The sequence below is a fragment of the Haliotis rubra genome, unplaced genomic scaffold (assembly GCF_003918875.1).
Source record: "Haliotis rubra isolate DU_JTF1 unplaced genomic scaffold, ASM391887v1 Scf872, whole genome shotgun sequence".
NCBI lineage: Eukaryota > Metazoa > Mollusca > Gastropoda > Lepetellida > Haliotidae > Haliotis > Haliotis rubra.
Genome location: NW_025767604.1, coordinates 352,410 through 379,680, shown reverse-complemented (window position 1 = coordinate 379,680; position 27,271 = coordinate 352,410). Strand labels below are relative to the sequence as shown.

The window sequence follows — 27,271 nt, the reverse complement described above, 5'->3', positions numbered from 1 at the left end:
TGACACACAAATTATATGCAATCTATCTGTATTTAACAACAAAACAAAAAAAGACTTCCCATGAACTGCATACACCCTTGATTGTATAATGCTGTACCCGGTCCCCACTCCTCAACCCGACACTTCTGCCGAGACACTACTTCTGGGAGCACATGAGAATGAGGTTCTGCACTGCTGTGAGTGTTGATTGTATGTTCTGACCTGTTATTACATGCCGGTCTATCACAACATGAATTGCATCAGCCCTGCTACCTGAAACAAATAAACAAAGGAATAAAGTTAGAATGTTGTCGCCATGGTAACTTCCCTAGTAATGTGGTTTCAGGCAGTAGAGGACTTAACAAACAACCATTATCACCTGGTAACCTCCCTAGGTTGGTTATAGGAAGTAGAGGACATCTTGAACAACCATTATCACCTGGTAACCTCCCAAGGTTGGTTATAGGAAGTAGAGGACGTCTTGAACAACCATTATCACCTGGTAACCTCCCTAGGTTGGTTATAGGAAGTAGAGGACATCTTGAACAACCATTATCACCTGGTAACCTCCCAAGGTTGGTTATAGGAAGTAGAGGACATCTTGAACAACCATTATCCTGTGGTAACCTCCCTAGGTTGGTTATAGGAAGTAGAGGACGTCTTGAACAACCATTATCACCTGGTAACCTCCCAAGGTTGGTTATAGGAAGTAGAGGACGTCTTGAACAACCATTATCACCTGGTAACCTCCCTAGGTTGGTTATAGGAAGTAGAGGACGTCTTGAACAACCATTACCACCTGGTAACCTCCCAAGGTTGGTTATAGGAAGTAGAGGACTTCTTGAACAACCATTATCACCTGGTAACATCCCAAGGTTGGTTATAGGAAGTAGAGGACGTCTTGAACAACCATTATCACCTGGTAACCTCCCAAGGTTGGTTATAGGAAGTAGAGGACGTCTTGAACAACCATTACCACCTGGTAACCTCCCAAGGTTGGTTATAGGAAGTAGAGGACGTCTTGAACAACCATTATCCTGTGGTAACCTCCCAAGGTTGGTTATAGGAAGTAGAGGACGTCTTGAACAACCATTATCACCTGGTAACCTCCCAAGGTTGGTTATAGGAAGTAGAGGACGTCTTGAACAACCATTATCCTGTGGTAACCTCCCAAGGTTGGTTATAGGAAGTAGAGGACGTCTTGAACTTTGGTTAAGGAAGTAGAGGGACGTCTTGAACAACCAACCATTAGGTCACCTGGTAACCTCCCTGTGGTAAGGTTGGTTATAGGAAGTAGAGGACGTCTTGAACAACCATTATCACCTGGTAACCTCCCTAGGTTGGTTATAGGAAGTAGAGGACGTCTTGAACAACCATTATCACCTGGTAACCTCCCAAGGTTGGTTATAGGAAGTAGAGGACATCTTGAACAACCATTACCACCTGGTAACCTTCCAAGGTTGGTTATAGGAAGTAGAGGACGTCTTGAGCAACCATTATCACCTGGTAACCTCCCTAGGTTGGTTATAGGAAGTAGAGGACATCTTGAACAACCATTATCCTGTGGTAACCTCCCAAGGTTGGTTATAGGAAGTAGAGGACGTCTTGAACAACCATTATCACCTGGTAACCTCCCAAGGTTGGTTATAGGAAGTAGAGGACGTCTTGAACAACCATTATCCTGTGGTAACCTCCCATTATCACCTGGTAACCTCCCTAGGAAGTAGAGGACGTCTTGAACAACCATTATCACCTGGTAACCTCCCAAGGTTGGTTATAGGAGTAGAGGACGTCTTGAACAACCATTATCACCTGGTAACCTCCCAAGGTTGGTTATAGGAAGTAGAGGACGTCTTGAACAACCATTATCACCTGGTAACCTCCCCTCCTAGGTTGGTTATAGGAAGTAGAGGACGTCTTGAACAACCATTATCACCTGGTAACCTCCCAAGGTTGGTTATAGGAAGTAGAGGACATCTTGAACAACCATTACCACCTGGTAACCTCCCAAGGTTGGTTATAGGAAGTAGAGGACGTCTTGAACAACCATTATCACCTGGTAACCTCCTAGGTTGGTTATAGGAAGTAGAGGACATCTTGAACAACCATTATCACCTGGTAACCTCCCAAGGTTGGTTATAGGAAGTAGAGGACGTCTTGAACAACCATTATCACCTGGTAACCTCCCAAGGTTGGTTATAGGAAGTAGAGGACGTCTTGAACAACCATTATCACCTGGTAACCTCCCTAGGTTGGTTATAGGAAGTAGAGGACGTCTTGAACAACCATTATCACCTGGTAACCTCCCAAGGTTGGTTATAGGAAGTAGAGGACGTCTTGAACAACCATTATCCTGTGGTAACCTCCCTAGGTTGGTTATAGGAAGTAGAGGACGTCTTGAACAACCATTATCACCTGGTAACCTCCCAAGGTTGGTTATAGGAAGTAGAGGACGTCTTGAACAACCATTATCACCTGGTAACCTCCCAAGGTTGGTTATAGGAAGTAGAGGACGTCTTGAACAACCATTATCCTGTGGTAACCTCCCTAGGTTGGTTATAGGAAGTAGAGGACGTCTTGAACAACCATTATCACCTGGTAACCTCCCAAGGTTGGTTATAGGAAGTAGAGGACGTCTTGAACAACCATTACCACCTGGTAACCTCCCTAGGTTGGTTATAGGGAGTAGAAGATTTTTTGAACCACCATTTATCCCATGGTAACCTCCCTTGGGTGGATACAGGAACTACTATGCCACATCTCCCATGGTCCACCCAGAACATCTTGAGACCAGATTGAAGGAGATGCTTGAATCTGTCTCAACCTTGTACCAGGACTAATTTTTGATACTCCATAAATTATTTTTATCCTGTAAAGTTTGAGGGCAAGATAAAAATGGCTTACGATTATAATTGCCTCCATGATCTTTGATAAAATCCTCTAAAAGAACTGGCAGGGAGGTGAAAAGTGACTCCCTTGCAGCCTCGTTAAGTGATGTCTGAAAGAAACAAGATATCCCGTCAGATACTGACATATACGTTACTGCAGCCATCATAGTCCCAAAGTTATTAGAATGACCTCTGACTGACTTGGCTTGTAATAAGTGTTTACAAACTACATCTAAACAGGTAAAATATATTCCCCCAATACTTTCTATTACTGTTAATTCTATTACACATCTGAACTCATGTGACTTTTCATAATCCTAACATTTCTCAAGTTAGCTAACCAACATGTGAAAGTTCTTACTTCTGTCTCACCTGATCATACAGCCTTTGATTGTCTCTATTGACTGTGACACAAGGACTGGACTGTCATTGTGGACTATTTATGTACGTTTCAGTTATCATCAGGACACCCAACTGGGCCTGGATAAACAGGTAGTGGACTTTCATTGGGGACTACTAATGTATGTTTAAGTTGTCATCAGGACACCCAACAGGGCCTGGATAAACAGGTAGTGGACTTTCATTGGGGACTACTTATGTACGTTTAAGTTGTCATCAGGACACCCAATAGGGCCTGGATAAACAGGTAGTGGACTTTCATTGGGGACTACTTATGTATGTTTAAGCTGTCATCAGGACACCCAACAGGGCCTGGATAAACAGGTAGTGGACTTTCATTGGGGACTACTTATGTATGTTTAAGCTGTCATCAGGACACCCAACAGGGCCTGGATAAACAGGTAGTGGACTTTCATTGGGTACTTCTTATGTATGTTTAAGTTGTCATCAGGACACCCAACAGGGCCTGGATAAACAGGTAGTGGACTTTCATTGGGGACTTCTATGTATGCTTTAAGTTGTCATCAGGACACCCAACAGGGCCTGGATAAACAGGTAGTGGACTTTCATTGGGGACTTCTTATGTATGTTTAAGTTGTCATCAGGACACCCAACTGGGCCTGGATAAACAGGTAGTGGACTTTCATTGGGTACTTCTTATGTATGTTTAAGTTGTCATCAGGACACCCAACAGGCCTGGATAAACAGGTAGTGGACTTTCATTGGGTACTTCTTATGTATGTTTAAGTTGTCATCAGGACACCCAACAGGGCCTGGATAAACAGGTAGTGGACTTTCATTGGGGACTTCTTATGTATGTTTAAGTTGTCATCAGGACACCCAACAGGGCCTGGATAAACAGGTAGTGGACTTTCATTGGGTACTTCTTATGTATGTTTAAGTTGTCATCAGGACACCCAACTGGGCCTGGATAAACAGGTAGTGGACTTTCATTGGGGACTTCTTATGTACGTTTAAGTTGTCATCAGGACACCCAACAGGGCCTGGATAAACAGGTAGTGGACTTTCATTGGGGACTACTTATGTATGTTTAAGTTGTCATCAGGACACCCAACTGGGCCTGGATAAACAGGTAGTGGACTTTCATTGGGGACTACTTATGTATGTTTAAGCTGTCATCAGGACACCCAACTGGGCCTGGATAAACAGGTAGTGGACTTTCATTGGGGACTACTTATGTTTGTTTAAGTTGTCATCAGGACACCCAAATGGGGCCTGGATAAACAGGTAGTGGACTTTCATTGGGGCTACTTATGTATGTTTAAGTTGTCATCAGGACACCCAAATGGGCCTGGATAAACAGGTAGTGGACTTTCATTGGGGACTACTTATGTTTGTTTAAGTTGTAATCAGGACACCCAACTGGGCCTGGATAAACAGGTAGTGGACTTTCATTGGGGACTACTTATGTATGTTTAAGCTGTCATCAGGACACCCAACTGGGCCTGGATAAACAGGTAGTGGACTTTCATTGGGGACTACTTATGTATGTTTTTTGGGACTCACTTATGTTGTCATCAGGACACCCAACATGGGCCTGGATAAACAGGTAGTGGTCTTTCATTGGGGGCTACTTATGTTTGTTTAAGGTTGTCATCAGGACACCCAACTGGGCCTGGATAAACAGGTAGTGGACTTTCATTGGGGACTTCTTATGTATGTTTAAGTTGTAATCAGGACACCCAACTGGGCCTGGATAAACAGGTAGTGGTCTTTCATTGGGGGCTACTTATGTTTGTTTAAGGTTGTCATCAGGACACCCAACTGGGCCTGGATAAACAGGTAGTGGACTTTCATTGGGGACTTCTTATGTATGTTTAAGTTGTCATCAGGACACCCAACTGGGCCTGGATAAACAGGTAGTGGACTTTCATTGGGGACTTCTTATGTATGTTTAAGTTGTCATCAGGACACCCAACTGGGCCTGGATAAACAGGTAGTGGACTTTCATTGGGGACTACTTATGTATGTTTAAGTTGTCATCAGGACACCCAACTGGGCCTGGATAAACAGGTAGTGGACTTTCATTGGGGACTACTTATGTATGTTTAAGTTGTCATCAGGACACCCAACTGGGCCTGGATAAACAGGTAGTGGACTTTCATTGGGGACTACTTATGTATGTTTAAGTTGTCATCAGGACACCCAACAGGGCCTGGATAAACAGGTAGTGGACTTTCATTGGGGACTACTTATGTACGCTTGTTGTCATGTTTAAGCTGTCATCAGGACACCCAACAGGGCCTGGATAAACAGGTAGTGGACTTTCATTGGGGACTACTTATGTATGTTTAAGCTGTCATCAGGACACCCAACTGGGCCTGGATAAACAGGTAGTGGACTTTCATTGGGGACTTCTTATGTATGTTTAAGTTGTCATCAGGACACCCAACTGGGCCTGGATAAACAGGTAGTGGACTTTCATTGGGTACTTCTTATGTATGTTTAAGTTGTCATCAGGACACCCAACAGGGCCTGGATAAACAGGTAGTGGACTTTCATTGGGGACTTCTTATGTATGTTTAAGTTGTCATCAGGACACCCAACAGGGCCTGGATAAACAGGTAGTGGACTTTCATTGGGGACTTCTTATGTATGTTTAAGTTGTCATCAGGACACCCAACAGGGCCTGGATAAACAGGTAGTGGACTTTCATTGGGTACTTCTTATGTATGTTTAAGTTGTCATCAGGACACCCAACTGGGCCTGGATAAACAGGTAGTGGACTTTCATTGGGGACTACTTATGTATGTTTAAGTTGTCATCAGGACACCCAACAGGGCCTGGATAAACAGGTAGTGGACTTTCATTGGGGACTTCTTATGTATGTTTAAGTTGTCATCAGGACACCCAACAGGGCCTGGATAAACAGGTAGTGGACTTTCATTGGGGACTTCTTATGTATGTTTAAGTTGTCATCAGGACACCCAACAGGGCCTGGATAAACAGGTAGTGGACTTTCATTGGGGACTTCTTATGTATGTTTAAGTTGTCATCAGGACACCCAACTGGGCCTGGATAAACAGGTAGTGGACTTTCATTGGGGACTTCTTATGTATGTTTAAGTTGTCATCAGGACACCCAACAGGGCCTGGATAAACAGGTAGTGGACTTTCATTGGGGACTACTTATGTATGTTTAAGTTGTCATCAGGACACCCAACTGGGCCTGGATAAACAGGTAGTGGTCTTTCATTGGGGACTACTTATGTTTGTTTAAGTTGTCATCAGGACACCCAACTGGGCCTGGATAAACAGGTAGTGGACTTTCATTGGGGACTACTTATGTATGTTTAAGCTGTCATCAGGACACCCAACAGGGCCTGGATAAACAGGTAGTGGTCTTTCATTGGGGACTACTTATGTATGTTTAAGTTGTCATCAGGACACCCAACTGGGCCTGGATAAACAGGTAGTGGACTTTCATTGGGGACTACTTATGTATGTTTAAGTTGTCATCAGGACACCCAACTGGGCCTGGATAAACAGGTAGTGGACTTTCATTGGGGACTACTTATGTTTGTTTAAGGTTGTCATCAGGACACCCAACAGGGCCTGGATAAACAGGTAGTGGACTTTCATTGGGGGACTACTTATGTATGTTTAAGTTGTAATCAGGACACCCAACAGGGCCTGGATAAACAGGTAGTGGTCTTTCATTGGGGGCTACTTATGTTTGTTTAAGGTTGTCATCAGGACACCCAACTGGGCCTGGATAAACAGGTAGTGGACTTTCATTGGGGACTACTTATGTATGTTTAAGGTTGTCATCAGGACACCCAACTGGGCCTGGATAAACAGGTAGTGGACTTTCATTGGGGACTACTTATGTATGTTTAAGCTGTCATCAGGACACCCAACTGGGCCTGGATAAACAGGTAGTGGACTTTCATTGGGGACTACTTATGTTTGTTTAAGTTGTAATCAGGACACCCAAATGGGCCTGGATAAACAGGTAGTGGACTTTCATTGGGGGCTACTTATGTTTGTTTAAGTTGTAATCAGGACACCCAAATGGGCCTGGATAAACAGGTAGTGGACTTTCATTGGGGACTACTTATGTTTGTTTAAGTTGTAATCAGGACACCCAACTGGGCCTGGATAAACAGGTAGTGGACTTTCATTGGGGACTACTTATGTATGTTTAAGCTGTCATCAGGACACCCAACTGGGCCTGGATAAACAGGTAGTGGACTTTCATTGGGGACTACTTATGTATGTTTAAGTTGTCATCAGGACACCCAAATGGGCCTGGATAAACAGGTAGTGGTCTTTCATTGGGGGCTACTTATGTTTGTTTAAGGTTGTCATCAGGACACCCAACTGGGCCTGGATAAACAGGTAGTGGACTTTCATTGGGGACTTCTTATGTATGTTTAAGTTGTAATCAGGACACCCAACTGGGCCTGGATAAACAGGTAGTGGTCTTTCATTGGGGGCTACTTATGTTTGTTTAAGGTTGTCATCAGGACACCCAACTGGGCCTGGATAAACAGGTAGTGGACTTTCATTGGGGACTTCTTATGTATGTTTAAGTTGTCATCAGGACACCCAACTGGGCCTGGATAAACAGGTAGTGGACTTTCATTGGGGACTTCTTATGTATGTTTAAGTTGTCATCAGGACACCCAACTGGGCCTGGATAAACAGGTAGTGGACTTTCATTAGGGACTACTTATGTATGTTTAAAGTTGTCATCAGGACACCCAACTGGGCCTGGATAAACAGGTAGTGGACTTTCATTGGGGACTACTTATGTATGTTTAAGTTGTCATCAGGACACCCAACTGGGCCTGGATAAACAGGTAGTGGACTTTCATTGGGGACTACTTATGTATGTTTAAGTTGTCATCAGGACACCCAATAGGGCCTGGATAAACAGGTAGTGGACTTTCATTGGGGACTACTTATGTATGTTTAAGCTGTCATCAGGACACCCAACTGGGCCTGGATAAACAGGTAGTGGACTTTCATTGGGGACTACTTATGTATGTTTAAGCTGTCATCAGGACACCCAACTGGGCCTGGATAAACAGGTAGTGGACTTTCATTGGGTACTTCTTATGTATGTTTAAGTTTTCATCAGGACACCCAACTGGGCCTGGATAAACAGGTAGTGGACTTTCATTGGGTACTTCTTATGTATGTTTAAGTTGTCATCAGGACACCCAACAGGGCCTGGATAAACAGGTAGTGGACTTTCATTGGGTACTTCTTATGTATGTTTAAGTTGTCATCAGGACACCCAACAGGGCCTGGATAAACAGGTAGTGGACTTTCATTGGGGACTTCTTATGTACGTTTAAGTTGTCATCAGGACACCCAACAGGGCCTGGATAAACAGGTAGTGGACTTTCATTGGGTACTTCTTATGTATGTTTAAGTTGTCATCAGGACACCCAAACTGGGCCTGGATAAACAGGTAGTGGACTTTCATTGGGGACTTCTTATGTATGTTTAAGTTGTCATCAGGACACCCAACAGGGCCTGGATAAACAGGTAGTGGACTTTCATTGGGGACTACTTATGTATGTTTAAGTTGTCATCAGGACACCCAACTGGGCCTGGATAAACAGGTAGTGGTCTTTCATTGGGGACTACTTATGTTTGTTTAAGGTTGTCATCAGGACACCCAACTGGGCCTGGATAAACAGGTAGTGGACTTTCATTGGGGACTACTTATGTATGTTTAAGTTGTCATCAGGACACCCAACTGGGCCTGGATAAACAGGTAGTGGACTTTCATTGGGGACTACTTATGTATGTTTAAGTTGTCATCAGGACACCCAACTGGGCCTGGATAAACAGGTAGTGGACTTTCATTGGGGACTTCTTATGTATGTTTAAGTTGTCATCAGGACACCCAACAGGGCCTGGATAAACAGGTAGTGGACTTTCATTGGGGACTTCTTATGTATGTTTAAAGTTGTCATCAGGACACCCAACAGGGCCTGGATAAACAGGTAGTGGACTTTCATTGGGGACTACTTATGTAAGTTTAAGTTGTCATCAGGACACCCAACTGGGCCTGGATAAACAGGTAGTGGACTTTCATTGGGGACTACTTATGTATGTTTAAGTTGTCATCAGGACACCCAACAGGGCCTGGATAAACAGGTAGTGGACTTTCATTGGGGACTACTTATCTATGTTTAAGTTGTCATCAGGACACCAACTGGGCCTGGATAAACAGGTAGTGGACTTTCATTGGGGACTACTTATGTATGTTTAAGCTGTCATCAGGACACCCAACTGGGCCTGGATAAACAGGTAGTGGACTTTCATTGGGGACTACTTATGTATGTTTAAGTTGTAATCAGGACACCCAACTGGGCCTGGATAAACAGGTAGTGGTCTTTCATTGGGGGCTACTTATGTTTGTTTAAGGTTGTCATCAGGACACCCAACTGGGCCTGGATAAACAGGTAGTGGACTTTCATTGGGGACTTCTTATGTATGTTTAAGTTGTCATCAGGACACCCAACAGGGCCTGGATAAACAGGTAGTGGACTTTCATTGGGGACTTCTTATGTACGTTTAAGTTGTCATCAGGACACCCAACAGGGCCTGGATAAACAGGTAGTGGACTTTCATTGGGTACTTCTTATGTATGTTTAAGTTGTCATCAGGACACCCAACAGGGCCTGGATAAACAGGTAGTGGACTTTCATTGGGGACTTCTTATGTACGTTTAAGTTGTCATCAGGACACCCAACAGGGCCTGGATAAACAGGTAGTGGACTTTCATTGGGGACTACTTATGTATGTTTAAGTTGTCATCAGGACACCCAACTGGGCCTGGATAAACAGGTAGTGGACTTTCATTGGGGACTACTTATGTTTGTTTAAGGTTGTCATCAGGACACCCAACTGGGCCTGGATAAACAGGTAGTGGACTTTCATTGGGGACTACTTATGTATGTTTAAGTTGTCATCAGGACACCCAACAGGGCCTGGATAAACAGGTAGTGGACTTTCATTGGGGACTACTTATGTATGTTTAAGTTGTCATCAGGACACCCAACTGGGCCTGGATAAACAGGTAGTGGACTTTCATTGGGACTACTTCTTATGTATGTTTAAGTTGTCATCAGGACACCCAACAGGGCCTGGATAAACAGGTAGTGGACTTTCATTGGGTACTTCTTATGTATGTTTAAGTTGTCATCAGGACACCCAACAGGGCCTGGATAAACAGGTAGTGGACTTTCATTGGGGACTACTTATGTATGTTTAAGTTGTCATCAGGACACCCAACTGGGCCTGGATAAACAGGTAGTGGACTTTCATTGGGGACTACTTATGTATGTTTAAGTTGTCATCAGGACACCAACTGGGCCTGGATAAACAGGTAGTGGACTTTCATTGGGGACTACTTATCTATGTTTAAGTTGTCATCAGGACACCAACTGGGCCTGGATAAACAGGTAGTGGACTTTCATTGGGGACTACTTATGTATGTTTAAGTTGTCATCAGGACACCCAATAGGGCCTGGATAAACAGGTAGTGGACTTTCATTGGGGACTACTTATGTATGTTTAAGTTGTAATCAGGACACCCAACTGGGCCTGGATAAACAGGTAGTGGTCTTTCATTGGGGGCTACTTATGTTTGTTTAAGGTTGTCATCAGGACACCCAACTGGGCCTGGATAAACAGGTAGTGGACTTTCATTGGGGACTTCTTATGTATGTTTAAGCTGTCATCAGGACACCCAACTGGGCCTGGATAAACAGGTAGTGGACTTTCATTGGGGACTTCTTATGTATGTTTAAGCTGTCATCAGGACACCCAACTGGGCCTGGATAAACAGGTAGTGGACTTTCATTGGGGACTACTTATGTATGTTTCAGTTGTCATCAGGACACCCAACTGGGCCTGGATAAACAGGTAGTGGACTTTCATTGGGGACTACTTATGTATGTTTAAGTTGTCATCAGGACACCCAACTGGGCCTGGATAAACAGGTAGTGGACTTTCATTGGGGACTACTTATGTATGTTTAAGCTGTCATCAGGACACCCAACTGGGCCTGGATAAACAGGTAGTGGACTTTCATTGGGGACTTCTTATGTATGTTTAAGTTGTCATCAGGACACCCAACTGGGCCTGGATAAACAGGTAGTGGACTTTCATTGGGGACTACTTATGTATGTTTAAGCTGTCATCAGGACACCCAACAGGGCCTGGATAAACAGGTAGTGGACTTTCATTGGGTACTTCTTATGTATGTTTAAGTTGTCATCAGGACACCCAACAGGGCCTGGATAAACAGGTAGTGGACTTTCATTGGGGACTTCTTATGTATGTTTAAGTTGTCATCAGGACACCCAACAGGGCCTGGATAAACAGGTAGTGGACTTTCATTGGGGACTTCTTATGTATGTTTAAGTTGTCATCAGGACACCCAACAGGGCCTGGATAAACAGGTAGTGGACTTTCATTGGGTACTTCTTATGTATGTTTAAGTTGTCATCAACACACCCAACAGGGCCTGGATAAACAGGTAGTGGACTTTCATTGGGGACTTCTTATGTACGTTTAAGTTGTCATCAGGACACCCAACAGGGCCTGGATAAACAGGTAGTGGACTTTCATTGGGGGCTACTTATGTATGTTTAAGTTGTAATCAGGACACCCAACTGGGCCTGGATAAACAGGTAGTGGACTTTCATTGGGGACTTCTTATGTATGTTTAAGTTGTCATCAGGACACCCAATAGGGCCTGGATAAACAGGTAGTGGTCTTTCATTGGGGACTACTTATGTATGTTTAAGTTGTCATCAGGACACCCAACTGGGCCTGGATAAACAGGTAGTGGACTTTCATTGGGGACTTCTTATGTATGTTTCAGTTGTCATCAGGACACCCAACTGGGCCTGGATAAACAGGTAGTGGACTTTCATTGGGGACTTCTTATGTATGTTTAAGTTGTCATCAGGACACCCAACAGGGCCTGGATAAACAGGTAGTGGACTTTCATTGGGGACTTCTTATGTATGTTTAAGTTGTCATCAGGACACCCAACTGGGCCTGGATAAACAGGTAGTGGACTTTCATTGGGGACTACTTATGTATGTTTAAGCTGTCATCAGGACACCCAACTGGGCCTGGATAAACAGGTAGTGGACTTTCATTGGGGACTTCTTATGTATGTTTAAGTTGTCATCAGGACACCCAACTGGGCCTGGATAAACAGGTAGTGGACTTTCATTGGGGACTACTTATGTATGTTTAAGCTGTCATCAGGACACCCAGCTGGGCCTGGATAAACAGGTAGTGGACTTTCATTGGGGACTTCTTATGTGCGTTTAAGTTGTCATCAGGACACCCAACTGGGCCTGGATAAACAGGTAGTGGACTTTCATTGGGGACTACTTATGTATGTTTAAGCTGTCATCAGGACACCCAACTGGGCCTGGATAAACAGGTAGTGGACTTTCATTGGGGACTTCTTATGTATGTTTAAGTTGTCATCAGGACACCCAACTGGGCCTGGATAAACAGGTAGTGGACTTTCATTGGGGACTTCTTATGTATGTTTAAGTTATCATCAGGACACCCAACTGGGCCTGGATAAACAGGTAGTGGACTTTCATTGGGGACTACTTATGTATGTTTAAGTTGTCATCAGGACACCCAACTGGGCCTGGATAAACAGGTAGTGGACTTTCATTGGGGACTTTTATGTATGTTTAAGCTTGTCATCAGGACACCCAACTGGGCCTGGATAAACAGGTAGTGGACTTTCATTGGGGACTTCTTATGTATGTTTAAGTTGTCATCAGGACACCCAACTGGGCCTGGATAAACAGGTAGTGGACTTTCATTGGGGACTACTTATGTATGTTTAAGCTGTCATCAGGACACCCAACTGGGCCTGGATAAACAGGTAGTGGACTTTCATTGGGGACTTCTTATGTATGTTTAAGTTGTCATCAGGACACCCAACTGGGCCTGGATAAACAGGTAGTGGACTTTCATTGGGGACTTCTTATGTATGTTTCAGTTATCATCAGGACACCCAACTGGGCCTGGATAAACAGGTAGTGGACTTTCATTGGGGACTACTTATGTATGTTTAAGTTGTCATCAGGACACCCAAATGGGCCTGGATAAACAGGTAGTGGACTTTCATTGGGGACTACTTATGTATGTTTAAGCTGTCATCAGGACACCCAACTGGGCCTGGATAAACAGGTAGTGGACTTTCATTGGGGACTTCTTATGTATGTTTAAGTTGTCATCAGGACACCCAACTGGGCCTGGATAAACAGGTAGTGGACTTTCATTGGGGACTACTTATGTATGTTTAAGCTGTCATCAGGACACCCAACTGGGCCTGGATAAACAGGTAGTGGACTTTCATTGGGGACTTCTTATGTATGTTTAAGTTGTCATCAGGACACCCAACTGGGCCTGGATAAACAGGTAGTGGACTTTCATTGGGGACTACTTATGTATGTTTAAGCTGTCATCAGGACACCCAACTGGGCCTGGATAAACAGGTAGTGGACTTTCATTGGGGACTTCTTATGTATGTTTAAGTTGTCATCAGGACACCCAACTGGGCCTGGATAAACAGGTAGTGGACTTTCATTGGGGACTTCTTATGTATGTTTAAGTTGTCATCAGGACACCCAACTGGGCCTGGATAAACAGGTAGTGGACTTTCATTGGGGACTACTTATGTATGTTTAAGTTGTCATCAGGACACCCAACTGGGCCTGGATAAACAGGTAGTGGACTTTCATTGGGGACTTCTTATGTATGTTTAAGTTGTCATCAGGACACCCAACTGGGCCTGGATAAACAGGTAGTGGACTTTCATTGGGGACTACTTATGTATGTTTAAGCTTGTCATCAGGACACCCAACTGGGCCTGGATAAACAGGTAGTGGACTTTCATTGGGGACTTCTTATGTATGTTTAAGCTGTCATCAGGACACCCAACTGGGCCTGGATAAACAGGTAGTGGACTTTCATTGGGGACTACTTATGTATGTTTAAGTTGTCATCAGGACACCAACTGGGCCTGGATAAACAGGTAGTGGACTTTCATTGGGGACTACTTATGTATGTTTAAGTTGTCATCAGGACACCCAACTGGGCCTGGATAAACAGGTAGTGGACTTTCATTGGGGACTACTTATGTATGTTTAAGCTGTCATCAGGACACCCAACTGGGCCTGGATAAACAGGTAGTGGACTTTCATTGGGGGACTTCTTGGGGACTATGTATGTTTAAGTTGTCATCAGGACACCCAACTGGGCCTGGATAAACAGGTAGTGGACTTTCATTGGGGACTTCTACTTATGTATGTTTAAGTTGTCATCAGGACACCCAACTGGGCCTGGATAAACAGGTAGTGGACTTTCATTGGGGACTTCTTATGTATGTTTAAGCTGTCATCAGGACACCCAACTGGGCCTGGATAAACAGGTAGTGGACTTTCATTGGGGACTACTTATGTATGTTTAAGCTGTCATCAGGACACCCAACTGGGCCTGGATAAACAGGTAGTGGACTTTCATTGGGGACTTCTTATGTATGTTTAAGTTGTCATCAGGACACCCAACTGGGCCTGGATAAACAGGTAGTGGACTTTCATTGGGGACTACTTATGTATGTTTAAGCTGTCATCAGGACACCCAACTGGGCCTGGATAAACAGGTAGTGGACTTTCATTGGGGACTTCTTATGTATGTTTAAGTTGTCATCAGGACACCCAACTGGGCCTGGATAAACAGGTAGTGGACTTTCATTGGGGACTACTTATGTATGTTTAAGTTGTCATCAGGACACCCAACTGGGCCTGGATAAACAGGTAGTGGACTTTCATTGGGGACTTCTTATGTATGTTTAAGTTGTCATCAGGACACCCAACTGGGCCTGGATAAACAGGTAGTGGACTTTCATTGGGGACTACTTATGTATGTTTAAGTTGTCATCAGGACACCCAACTGGGCCTGGATAAACAGGCCTGGATTTCAACAGGGACTAGTTATGCACGTTTAAGTTGTCATCAAGACACCCAACTGGGCCTGGATAAACAGGTAGTGCACTTTCATTGGGACTACTTATAACGCTTAAGTTGTCATCAGGACACCCAACTGGGCCTGGATAAACAGGTAGTGGACTTTCATTGTGGACTACTTATGTATGTTTAAGTTGTCATCAGGACACCCAACTGGGCCTGGATAAACAGGTAGTGGACTTTCATTGGGGACTAGTTATGTATGTTTAAGTTGTCATCAGGACACCCAACAGGGCCTGGATAAACAGGTAGTGCACTTTCATTGGGGACTACTTATGTATGTTTAAGTTGTCATCAGGACACCCAACTGGGCCTGGATAAACAGGTAGTGGACTTTCATTGGGGACTTCTTGTATGTTTAAGCTGTCATCAGGACACCCAACTGGGCCTGGATAAACAGGTAGTGGACTTTCATTGGGGACTTCTTATGTATGTTTCAGTTGTCATCAGGACACCCAACTGGGCCTGGATAAACAGGTAGTGGACTTTCATTGGGGACTACTTATGTATGTTTAAGTTGTCATCAGGACACCCAAATGGGCCTGGATAAACAGGTAGTGGACTTTCATTGGGGACTACTTATGTATGTTTAAGCTTGTCATCAGGACACCCAACTGGGCCTGGATAAACAGGTAGTGGACTTTCATTGGGGACTTCTTATGTATGTTTAAGCTTGTCATCAGGACACCCAACTGGGCCTGGATAAACAGGTAGTGGACTTTCATTGGGGACTTCTTATGTATGTTTAAGTTGTCATCAGGACACCCAACTGGGCCTGGATAAACAGGTAGTGGACTTTCATTGGGGACTTCTTATGTATGTTTAAGTTGTCATCAGGACACCCAACTGGGCCTGGATAAACAGGTAGTGGACTTTCATTGGGGACTACTTATGTATGTTTAAGCTGTCATCAGGACACCCAACTGGGCCTGGATAAACAGGTAGTGGACTTTCATTGGGGACTTCTTATGTATGTTTAAGTTGTCATCAGGACACCCAACTGGGCCTGGATAAACAGGTAGTGGACTTTCATTGGGGACTACTTATGTATGTTTAAGTTGTCATCAGGACACCCAACTGGGCCTGGATAAACAGGTACTGGACTTTCATTGGGGACTAGTTATGTACGTTTAAGTTGTCATCAAGACACCCAACTGGGCCTGGATAAACAGGTAGTGCACTTTCATTGGGGACTACTTATGTACGTTTAAGTTGTCATCAGGCACCCAACTGGGCCTGGATAAACAGGTAGTGGACTTTCATTGTGGACTACTTATGTACGTTTAAGTTGTCATCAACACACCCAACTGGGCCTGGATAAACAGGTACTGGACTTTCATTGGGGACTAGTTATGTACGTTTAAGTTGTCATCAGGACACCCAACAGGGCCTGGATAAACAGGTAGTGCACTTTCATTGGGGACTACTTATGTACGTTTAAGTTGTCATCAACACACCCAACTGGGCCTGGATAAACAGGTAGTGGACTTTCATTGGGGACTAGTTATATGTACGTTTGTTGTCATCAGGACACCCAATAGGGCCTGGATAAACAGGTAGTGGACTTTCATTGGGGACTTCTTATGTACGTTTAAGTTGTCATCAGGACACCCAACTGGGCCTGGATAAACAGGTAGTGGACTTTCATTGTGGACTACTTATGTATGTTTAAGTTGTCATCAGGACACCCAACAGGGCCTGGATAAACAGGTACTGGACTTTCATTGGGGACTAGTTATGTATGTTTAAGTTGTCATCAGGGCACCCAACAGGGCCTGGATAAACAGGTAGTGCACTTTCATTGGGGACTACTTATGTATGTTTAAGTTGTCATCAAGACACCCAACTGGGCCTGGATAAACAGGTAGTGGACTTTCATTGGGGACTAGTTATGTACGTTTAAGTTGTCATCAGGACACCCAATAGGGCCTGGATAAACAGGTAGTGGACTTTCATTGGGGACTTCTTATGTACGTTTAAGTTGTCATCAGGACACCCAACTGGGCCTGGATAAACAGGTAGTGGACTTTCATTGTGGACTACTTATGTACGTTTAAGTTGTCATCAACACACCCAACAGGGCCTGGATAAACAGGTACTGGACTTTCATTGGGGACAAGTTATGTACGTTTAAGTTGTCATCAGGACACCCAACAGGGCCTGGATAAACAGGTAGTGCACTTTCATTGGGGACTACTTATGTACGTTTAAGTTGTCATCAACACACCCAACTGGGCCTGGATAAACAGGTAGTGGACTTTCATTGGGACTAGTTTACGTTTAAGTTGTCATCAGGACACCCAACAGGGCCTGGATAAACAGGTAGTGGACTTTCATTGGGGACTAGTTATGTACGTTTAAGTTGTCATCAGGACACCCAACAGGGCCTGGATAAACAGGTAGTGGACTTTCATTGGGGACTACTTATGTATGTTTAAGTTGTCATCAGGACACCCAAATGGGCCTGGATAAACAGGTAGTGGACTTTCATTGGGGACTACTTATGTATGTTTAAGCTGTCATCAGGACACCCAACTGGGCCTGGATAAACAGGTAGTGGACTTTCATTGGGGACTTCTTATGTATGTTTAAGTTGTCATCAGGACACCCAACTGGGCCTGGATAAACAGGTAGTGGACTTTCATTGGGGACTACTTATGTATGTTTAAGCTGTCATCAGGACACCCAACTGGGCCTGGATAAACAGGTAGTGGACTTTCATTGGGGACTTCTTATGTATGTTTAAGTTGTCATCAGGACACCCAACTGGGCCTGGATAAACAGGTAGTGGACTTTCATTGGGGACTACTTATGTATGTTTAAGCTGTCATCAGGACACCCAACTGGGCCTGGATAAACAGGTAGTGGACTTTCATTGGGGACTTCTTATGTATGTTTAAGTTGTCATCAGGACACCCAACTGGGCCTGGATAAACAGGTAGTGGACTTTCATTGGGGACTACTTATGTATGTTTAAGCTGTCATCAGGACACCCAACTGGGCCTGGATAAACAGGTAGTGGACTTTCATTGGGGACTTCTTATGTATGTTTAAGCTGTCATCAGGACACCCAACTGGGCCTGGATAAACAGGTAGTGGACTTTCATTGGGGACTTCTTATGTATGTTTCAGTTATCATCAGGACACCCAACTGGGCCTGGATAAACAGGTAGTGGACTTTCATTGGGGACTACTTATGTATGTTTAAGTTGTCATCAGGACACCCAAATGGGCCTGGATAAACAGGTAGTGGACTTTCATTGGGGACTACTTATGTATGTTTAAGCTGTCATCAGGACACCCAACTGGGCCTGGATAAACAGGTAGTGGACTTTCATTGGGGACTTCTTATGTATGTTTAAGTTGTCATCAGGACACCCAACTGGGCCTGGATAAACAGGTAGTGGACTTTCATTGTGGACTACTTATGTATGTTTGTTTAAGGTTGTCATCAGGACACCCAACTGGGCCTGGATAAACAGGTAGTGGACTTTCATTGGGGACTTCTTATGTATGTTTAAGTTGTCATCAGGACACCCAACTGGGCCTGGATAAACAGGTAGTGGACTTTCATTGGGGACTACTTATGTATGTTTAAGCTGTCATCAGGACACCCAACTGGGCCTGGATAAACAGGTAGTGGACTTTCATTGGGGACTTCTTATGTATGTTTAAGTTGTCATCAGGACACCCAACTGGGCCTGGATAAACAGGTAGTGGACTTTCATTGGGGACTACTTATGTATGTTTAAGTTGTCATCAGGACACCCAACTGGGCCTGGATAAACAGGTACTGGACTTTCATTGGGGACTAGTTATGTACGTTTAAGTTGTCATCAAGACACCCAACTGGGCCTGGATAAACAGGTAGTGCACTTTCATTGGGGACTACTTATGTATGTTTAAGTTGTCATCAGGACACCCAACTGGGCCTGGATAAACAGGTAGTGGACTTTCATTGGGGACTACTTATGTACGTTTAAGTTGTCATCAACACACCCAACTGGGCCTGGATAAACAGGTAGTGGACTTTCATTGGGGACTACTTATGTATGTTTAAGTTGTCATCAGGACACCCAACAGGGCCTGGATAAACAGGTAGTGGACTTTCATTGGGGACTACTTATGTATGTTTAAGTTGTCATCAGGACACCCAACTGGGCCTGGATAAACAGGTAGTGGACTTTCATTGGGGACTACTTATGTATGTTTAAGCTGTCATCAGGACACCCAACAGGGCCTGGATAAACAGGTAGTGGACTTTCATTGGGGACTTCTTATGTATGTTTAAGTTGTCATCAGGACACCCAACTGGGCCTGGATAAACAGGTAGTGGACTTTCATTGGGGACTACTTATGTATGTTTAAGTTGTCATCAGGACACCCAACTGGGCCTGGATAAACAGGTAGTGGACTTTCATTGGGGACTACTTATGTATGTTTAAGCTGTCATCAGGACACCCAACTGGGCCTGGATAAACAGGTAGTGGACTTTCATTGGGGACTTCTTATGTATGTTTAAGCTGTCATCAGGACACCCAACTGGGCCTGGATAAACAGGTAGTGGACTTTCATTGGGGACTGTATGTTTAAGTTGTCATCAGGACACCCAACTGGGCCTGGATAAACAGGTAGTGGACTTTCATTGGGGACTTCTTATGTATGTTTAAGTTGTCATCAGGACACCCAACTGGGCCTGGATAAACAGGTAGTGGACTTTCATTGGGGACTACTTATGTATGTTTAAGCTGTCATCAGGACACCCAACTGGGCCTGGATAAACAGGTAGTGGACTTTCATTGGGGACTTCTTATGTATGTTTAAGTTGTCATCAGGACACCCAACTGGGCCTGGATAAACAGGTAGTGGACTTTCATTGGGGACTACTTATGTATGTTTAAGTTGTCATCAGGACACCCAACTGGGCCTGGATAAACAGGTACTGGACTTTCATTGGGGACTAGTTATGTACGTTTAAGTTGTCATCAAGACACCCAACTGGGCCTGGATAAACAGGTAGTGCACTTTCATTGGGGACTACTTATGTACGTTTAAGTTGTCATCAGGACTCCCAACTGGGCCTGGATAAACAGGTAGTGGACTTTCATTGTGGACTACTTATGTACGTTTAAGTTGTCATCAACACACCCAACTGGGCCTGGATAAACAGGTACTGGACTTTCATTGGGGACTAGTTATGTACGTTTAAGTTGTCATCAGGACACCCAACAGGGCCTGGATAAACAGGTAGTGCACTTTCATTGGGGACTACTTATGTACGTTTAAGTTGTCATCAGGACACCCAACTGGGCCTGGATAAACAGGTAGTGGACTTTCATTGGGGACTAGTTATGTACGCTTAAGTTGTCATCAGGACACCCAACTGGGCCTGGATAAACAGGTAGTGGACTTTCATTGGGGACTTCTTATGTACGTTTAAGTTGTCATCAGGACACCCAACTGGGCCTGGATAAACAGGTAGTGGACTTTCATTGTGGACTACTTATGTACGTTTAAGTTGTCATCAACACACCCAACAGGGCCTGGATAAACAGGTACTGGACTTTCATTGGGGACTAGTTATGTACGTTTAAGTTGTCATCAGGACACCCAACAGGGCCTGGATAAACAGGTAGTGCACTTTCATTGGGGACTACTTATGTACGTTTAAGTTGTCATCAACACACCCAACTGGGCCTGGATAAACAGGTAGTGGACTTTCATTGGGGACTAGTTATGTACGTTTAAGTTGTCATCAGGACACCCAATAGGGCCTGGATAAACAGGTAGTGGACTTTCATTGGGGACTTCTTATGTACGTTTAAGTTGTCATCAGGACACCCAACTGGGCCTGGATAAACAGGTAGTGGACTTTCATTGTGGACTACTTATGTACGTTTAAGTTGTCATCAACACACCCAACAGGGCCTGGATAAACAGGTACTGGACTTTCATTGGGGACTAGTTATGTACGTTTAAGTTGTCATCAGGACACCCAACAGGGCCTGGATAAACAGGTAGTGCACTTTCATTGGGGACTACTTATGTACGTTTAAGTTGTCATCAACACACCCAACTGGGCCTGGATAAACAGGTAGTGGACTTTCATTGGGGACTAGTTATGTACGTTTAAGTTGTCATCAGGACACCCAACAGGGCCTGGATAAACAGGTAGTGGACTTTCATTGGGGACTAGTTATGTACGTTTAAGTTGTCATCAGGACACCCAACAGGGCCTGGATAAACAGGTAGTGGACTTTCATTGGGGACTAGTTATGTACGTTTAAGTTGTCATCAGGACACCCAACAGGGCCTGGACAAACAGGTAGTGGACTTTCATTGGGGACTAGTTATGTACGTTTAAGTTGTCATCAGGACACCCAACAGGGCCTGGACAAACAGGTAGTGGACTTTCATTGGGGACTAGTTATGTACGTTTAAGTTGTCATCAGGACACCCAACAGGGCCTGGACAAACAGGTAGTGGACTTTCATTGGGGACTTCTTATGTACGTTTAAGTTGTCATCAGGACACCCAACTGGGCCTGGATAAACAGGTAGTGGACTTTCATTGGGGACTTCTTATGTACGTTTAAGTTGTCATCAGGACACCCAACTGGGCCTGGATAAACAGGTAGTGGACTTTCATTGGGGACTTCTTATGTACGTTTAAGTTGTCATCAGGACACCCAACTGGGCCTGGACAAACAGCTTCATCAGTCAACACATCAAGGCAGCCACTATTTTGATTCCATATATGGAAAGTTGAGTAATCACTAACAATTTGGAAAAAGGAAACCACATTTGAATGGTTCTTTAAAACTTTAACAACTTTAATAATAATATTGTATAATAATGTTGTCCTTCCCTTTACATTCCGTTTCAATTTAAGAATATATTCTCCTGTCAAGAATATAACTACAACTGATATTGTCACAAAATTTCTATTTCTATTACTTCTATTTTTTCAAGACAACTCTAATCCAACAATGGAGGCATTGAAAAACTGCAGTATTGTCTTCCATGTTGAATGACTTAAATGGAGGAGTTGGAATCCACTCACCGCTGTGAGGCTGTAGTCTTGGAAGCACCATTCCTTGTTGTTTTGGAGCCTGGCACCACACAGACCTGCCACTCCGTCCCCAACAGCACAGATAGCTTCTACAACAATACAGGAGGCTGTACATGTAAAACACCTTCATCATAGACTGTGAGTGAGTTCACAGAGTGATAGCTTCTACAACACAACAGGGGGGCTGTAGAGGCAGAACACCTTCATCATAGACTGTGAGTGAGTTCACAGAGTGGTAGCTTCTACAACACAACAGGGGGCTGTAGAGGCAGAACACCTTCATCATAGACTGTGAGTGAGTTCACAGAGTGGTAGCTTCTACAACACAACAGGGGGCTGTAGAGGCAGAACACCTTCATCATAGACTGTGAGTGTGTTCACAGAGTGGTAGCTTCTACAACACAACAGGGGGCTGTAGAGGCAGAACACCTTCACAGGACTGTGAGTGAGTTCACAGAGTGGTAGCTTCTACAACACAACATGAGGGCTGTAGAGGCAGAACACCTTCATCATAGACTGTGAGTGTGTTCACAGAGTGGTAGCTTCTACAACACAACAGGGGGGCTGTAGAGGCAGAACACCTTCATCATAGACTGTGAGTGTGTCACCTTAATGTGGGAGCAAAGCCTGATGTGTATCGGTCTTTTGTGGAACCAGGTATGTTTCAGCCAGGAATCATGATTAGGACATTACTTCTGGTACATCATGGCAATCAACCTCTGGCAAATATAGCTGACACAGTTGTCCACTGTGGACAGTGCCTTGACCCCTAGTGAGTCAATAATGACTGAATACTTACATACAGAGTTCTTCATAGTCTGTAAACATGTACAGGACAATTTCAACAGACACTTCCTCCTTTCAACATCAAGATATATACCTTTTTTATTACATAATATACATATTCATAATCAGAATAATGTAGCAAAAACATTTTTGCAATATCAGTGTATCAGTGACTATTTCAGTATTTGATACCCAGCACACTATACACACCACTTACTTTTTTCTTTGACAAAATGGACGACAATCTGAGCTAGGTCTTTACTGGAGAACAAGTCATGGAGAGCACCTGGGGCTGCCGGTATCAACATGGCTGAGTATCTGTTGGCTACAAGGACATTACAGTGAGTGAGTGGGTGGACACTCACTCATTCTAAAGGACAAAGGTCATATGCATTTACCAGTGTGGTGAGCACATGTTGTGCTTTTCACAATTAAGGAAAGAGATTTAAAGTAGTTTAACATAGAGCATCTGGTGCAAGGAACGTCTGAAGACGTCACTGCTGGCAGCTTCCAGCCAGGTGGAGATGTATGGATGATGAGGTCAGTTGCAGACACAGACAGAAAGGCTCACTATAACCTTCAGGCAATTCATGTCACACTTGTACTGCAGTTACTTGGAAGAGATTGGAGTGGATCATACATATGAATGGACTACAGACCTTCAAAAAGTCAAAGGCAGGTGTCACTATGAAGGTCAAGATTAACCAAATATTGATTGAAGTTATTATTATTTCATTGGTGATCTATTTCACGACAAGGATCTGATATTTGGCTTCTATTTTGACAACAACCTCATCCTGAACTGACAGCTTTATGACATTTTGATACTATTCAGATCTTACCATCAACTGATTCAAGGGGAATGGGCATGGAGTTGGCTTTGGATCTGAATTCATTAAACCAGCGTCTGTTGGAGTCATCTTGATGAACATATTCAATCTGACGACCCTGAAACAGAGGACTATATCTCTTATTGAGTCATTGACAAAGATCAGTATGTGGTTGATGGTGATGCTGGTGACAATGAATAATGTGTGGTTGAATGTGATGTGGTGATGTGTGTTGAATGTGTGTGTGTGGGGAAAGAAGAGAGAGAAAGGGTTGAATGTGATGGGGATGTGTGTGTGTATGTGTTTGAATGTGATGCAGTGATGGGGATGTGTGTGTGTGCGTGGGGATGTGTGTGTGTGCGTGGGGATGTGTGTGTGTGTGTGTGTTGAATGTGATGCAGTGATGGGGAGGTGTGTGTGTGTGTTGTTGTTTTTTAATGTGATGCAGTGATGGGTGTTTGTGTGTGTGTGTGTGTGTGTGTGTGTGTGTGTGTGTGTGTGTGTGTTGTGTGTGTGTGTTTTAATGTGATGCAGTGATGGGGATGTGTGTGTGTGTGTGAGAGATTTGAATGTGATGTGTGTGTGTGTGTGTGTGTGTGTGTTTTTTGAATGTGATGCAGTGATAGGGATGCGGTGGTGGGGGTGTGGGTGTGGGTGTGGGTGTGGGTGTGGGTGTGGGTGGTTGAATGTGATGCAGTGATAGGGATGGTGTGTGTAGTTGAATGTGATGCAGTGATAGGGATGGTGGGTGGGATTGAATGTGATGCAGTGAAAACCTTGTTGCATGACATGCTAGCATTGTAACCTTGTTGCATGACACGATAGCATTGTAACCTTGTTGCATGACACGATAGCATTGTAACCTTAATGCATGACACGATAGCATTGTAACCTTGTCCCATGACACGATAGCATTGTACCTTGTTACATGACAAGATAGCATTGTAACCGTGTTGCATGACACAATAGCATTGTAACCTTGTCCCATGACACAATAGCATTGTACCTTTTCTCATTCGCTTTAAACGATAACATTGTAACCTTAATGCATGACAAGATAGCATTGTAACCTTGTTGCAATGCATGACAACCTTGTTGCATGACATGATAGCATTGTAACCTTGTTGTATGACATTAGCATTGTATGACAAGATAGCATTGTAACCTTGTTGCATGACATGATAGCATTGTAACCTTGTTGCATGACATGATAGCATTGTAACCTTGTTGCATGACATGATAGCATTGTAACCTTGTTGCATGACATGATAGCATTGTAACCTTGTTGCATGACATGATAGCATTGTAACCTTGATGTTGCATGACACGATAGCATTGTAACCTTGTTGCATGACACGATAGCATTGTAACCTTGTTGCATGACATGATAGCATTGTAACCTTGTTGCATGACAAGATAGCATTGTAACCTTGTTGCATGACACGATAGCATTGTAACCTTGTTGCATGACATGATACCTCTGCATTATTAGTTTTTTGCTTGTTGCAGCACAACATACAAATTAAGGGAAATATGTGTATTGCAAATTTTCTCTCATTCGCTTAAAAGATTAACACTTACAGATGGAACTTACATTTGGAGAAGCCAACTGTATGGTGAATGTAGGAAACGCCAAATTGTATGCTTGGACAAACGACTGGGCAGACACACCTGAAACAAGGGAAAAACCATAGATCTTTACATGGAATCTTTTGGTCAAAATCTGTATATCATCACTGATATTCAAGGCCATCTACAGATTTCTGAAAAAGGGGCTTGATTTCATGTTGTCCATATTTTCACATTATGTAATCTATACACATAACAGTGTACTTTCTACACATGAGACTTATTCTTAAAATGCACTTGCTGCTCAGTGAAATGTCTTCAATGATTGCAGTAAATTATTGGGTTTAATTATCGATACTATTAATCAGAGTGAAATGATGGAAAAATTATTAAAATAAGGTGTTAAAGCATAACAAGATCTTGACAACACTTAAGTAGCAGAGACTTTTATTGAAACTGGTATATAATTCCCAGTTACACTTACACCATCAGAAAGAACATTGAAAGGTCTCTGCGTAAATTCTGTCTGAGGTTGGTTCATTGCTGAGCAATCGCAATTCTCGCACAACTTTCACTTTTCAGATCTTATGAAAACAACAGAAAATCAAAAACTCGGCATCCAGGTGGCCATATGATGTAATAACTCTTGATAACCACCCTCCTGGTCTCCTAGTCTGTTTAGAAAAAGGAAACAATCTGAGATATTGACCTGATAACCCAGCCATGTGCTACATTGTTAATGGTTTGCCACGCCCCTTTTCATTGGGTCTGTGTCCGGTTAGCTGTCATCGCAAGTTGATGAGTATTGCCAGATACATTGGGACTTTCTAACATCTGATTGGTCAAAATGAAAAAAAAGGACTTCGCTCTATCAATTAAAACAAAATAAACTCACAGATTACCTTCAACTGCCGAGCTGACAATCATCAATAAGTTCGGCCGAGTGGGCGCTGACATGTTTGAGGGCTATTGTGCTCAGTCCAAGGGGGACAACTCGTATTTAGTCTACCGGAAGTTTATTATTCAAAGCCCAACACGCGAACACAGTTTATTATTATTTACCTCAAAGAAGTTGAAGCGGATCTTTGATATGAGTGGTGGAGTGTACGGGGGAGGTACGTATTTTTGTATTACTTATATTACACCAGTTCATATGTAGAGAAGGAATCCACTCTGAACGAGAGCCCACAATGTTAGCTATTGCCGGAGACAGATAACAGCCTGTGTTTCCTCAGACAAAAACAATGGTATCAGTAAAGTACAGGTCGTGAATACCATGCACTTACCAATGTGGTAAGGCAATCATTACATTTCAGTTCGCATTTAAACAATATATAACCCTCTATATCCCTGCAGAAATATTTCAGCTTACATACTACAAATCTCAATCTCACGTTTTGTAATTTTCGTTTTGAAAATGCCGCCAAATGGATTCAACTTGGATTTGTACAGGGTTTTACAAGGTTGATTTAGTTTGTGAGTCCTTTGAGGTTTTGTAAATAATGTTCTCCATGTATCACACACGAAATTAGGGGCCCAGTCCAAGGATGGCCACTGTCCCAGCAACAAAAACATGAAGTATTCTGTAAGTCTTCAAATTGTACACATAGGTCCGGATTTCCAAGTCTGAAAAATACTTTTAAAGTGTGAATGATTGACGTGAAGAAGACATTGGGAGTAGTGCACTTTAC

General features: G+C 43.5%; 2 protein-coding genes across 3 annotated transcripts in view; one reads left to right on the top strand and one right to left on the bottom strand.

Annotated features, from left to right (window-relative positions):
* Window positions 1–11: 11 nt before the first annotated feature.
* Window positions 12–26,569, bottom strand: LOC124263225 (glutamine amidotransferase-like class 1 domain-containing protein 1). Its single transcript, XM_046697817.1, has 7 exons — window positions 26,483–26,569; window positions 25,606–25,682; window positions 24,024–24,129; window positions 23,399–23,506; window positions 22,387–22,484; window positions 2,884–2,977; window positions 12–252 (listed from the first exon to the last, which is right to left on the bottom strand). The coding sequence occupies exons 1-7, from the start codon at window positions 26,535–26,537 to the stop codon at window positions 137–139; spliced, it is 654 nt and encodes a 217-aa protein (XP_046553773.1). The 5' UTR covers window positions 26,538–26,569; the 3' UTR covers window positions 12–136.
* Window positions 26,536–27,271, top strand: part of LOC124263224 (actin-like protein 6A) — a 33,139-nt gene continuing 32,403 nt past the window's right edge. For both annotated transcript variants that reach the window (XM_046697816.1, XM_046697815.1), the window contains exon 1: window positions 26,536–26,695. In XM_046697816.1, coding sequence (XP_046553772.1) covers window positions 26,536–26,695 — 160 coding nt within the window. The remainder of the gene's footprint in view (window positions 26,696–27,271) is intronic.

Bases quoted from the DNA above. Each gene is read 5' to 3' on its own strand.
- LOC124263225 (XM_046697817.1), bottom strand. From the start codon at position 26,537: ATGTCAGCGCCCACTCGGCCGAACTTATTGATGATTGTCAGCTCGGCA. The intron at 23,507-24,023 runs GTAAGATCTGAA...ATGTCCTTGTAG, and splicing joins TCCCCTTGAATCAGTTGATG to CCAACAGATACTCAGCCATG. The intron at 253-2,883 runs GTAAGCCATTTT...TATTTGTTTCAG, and splicing joins TCATGGAGGCAATTATAATC to GTAGCAGGGCTGATGCAATT.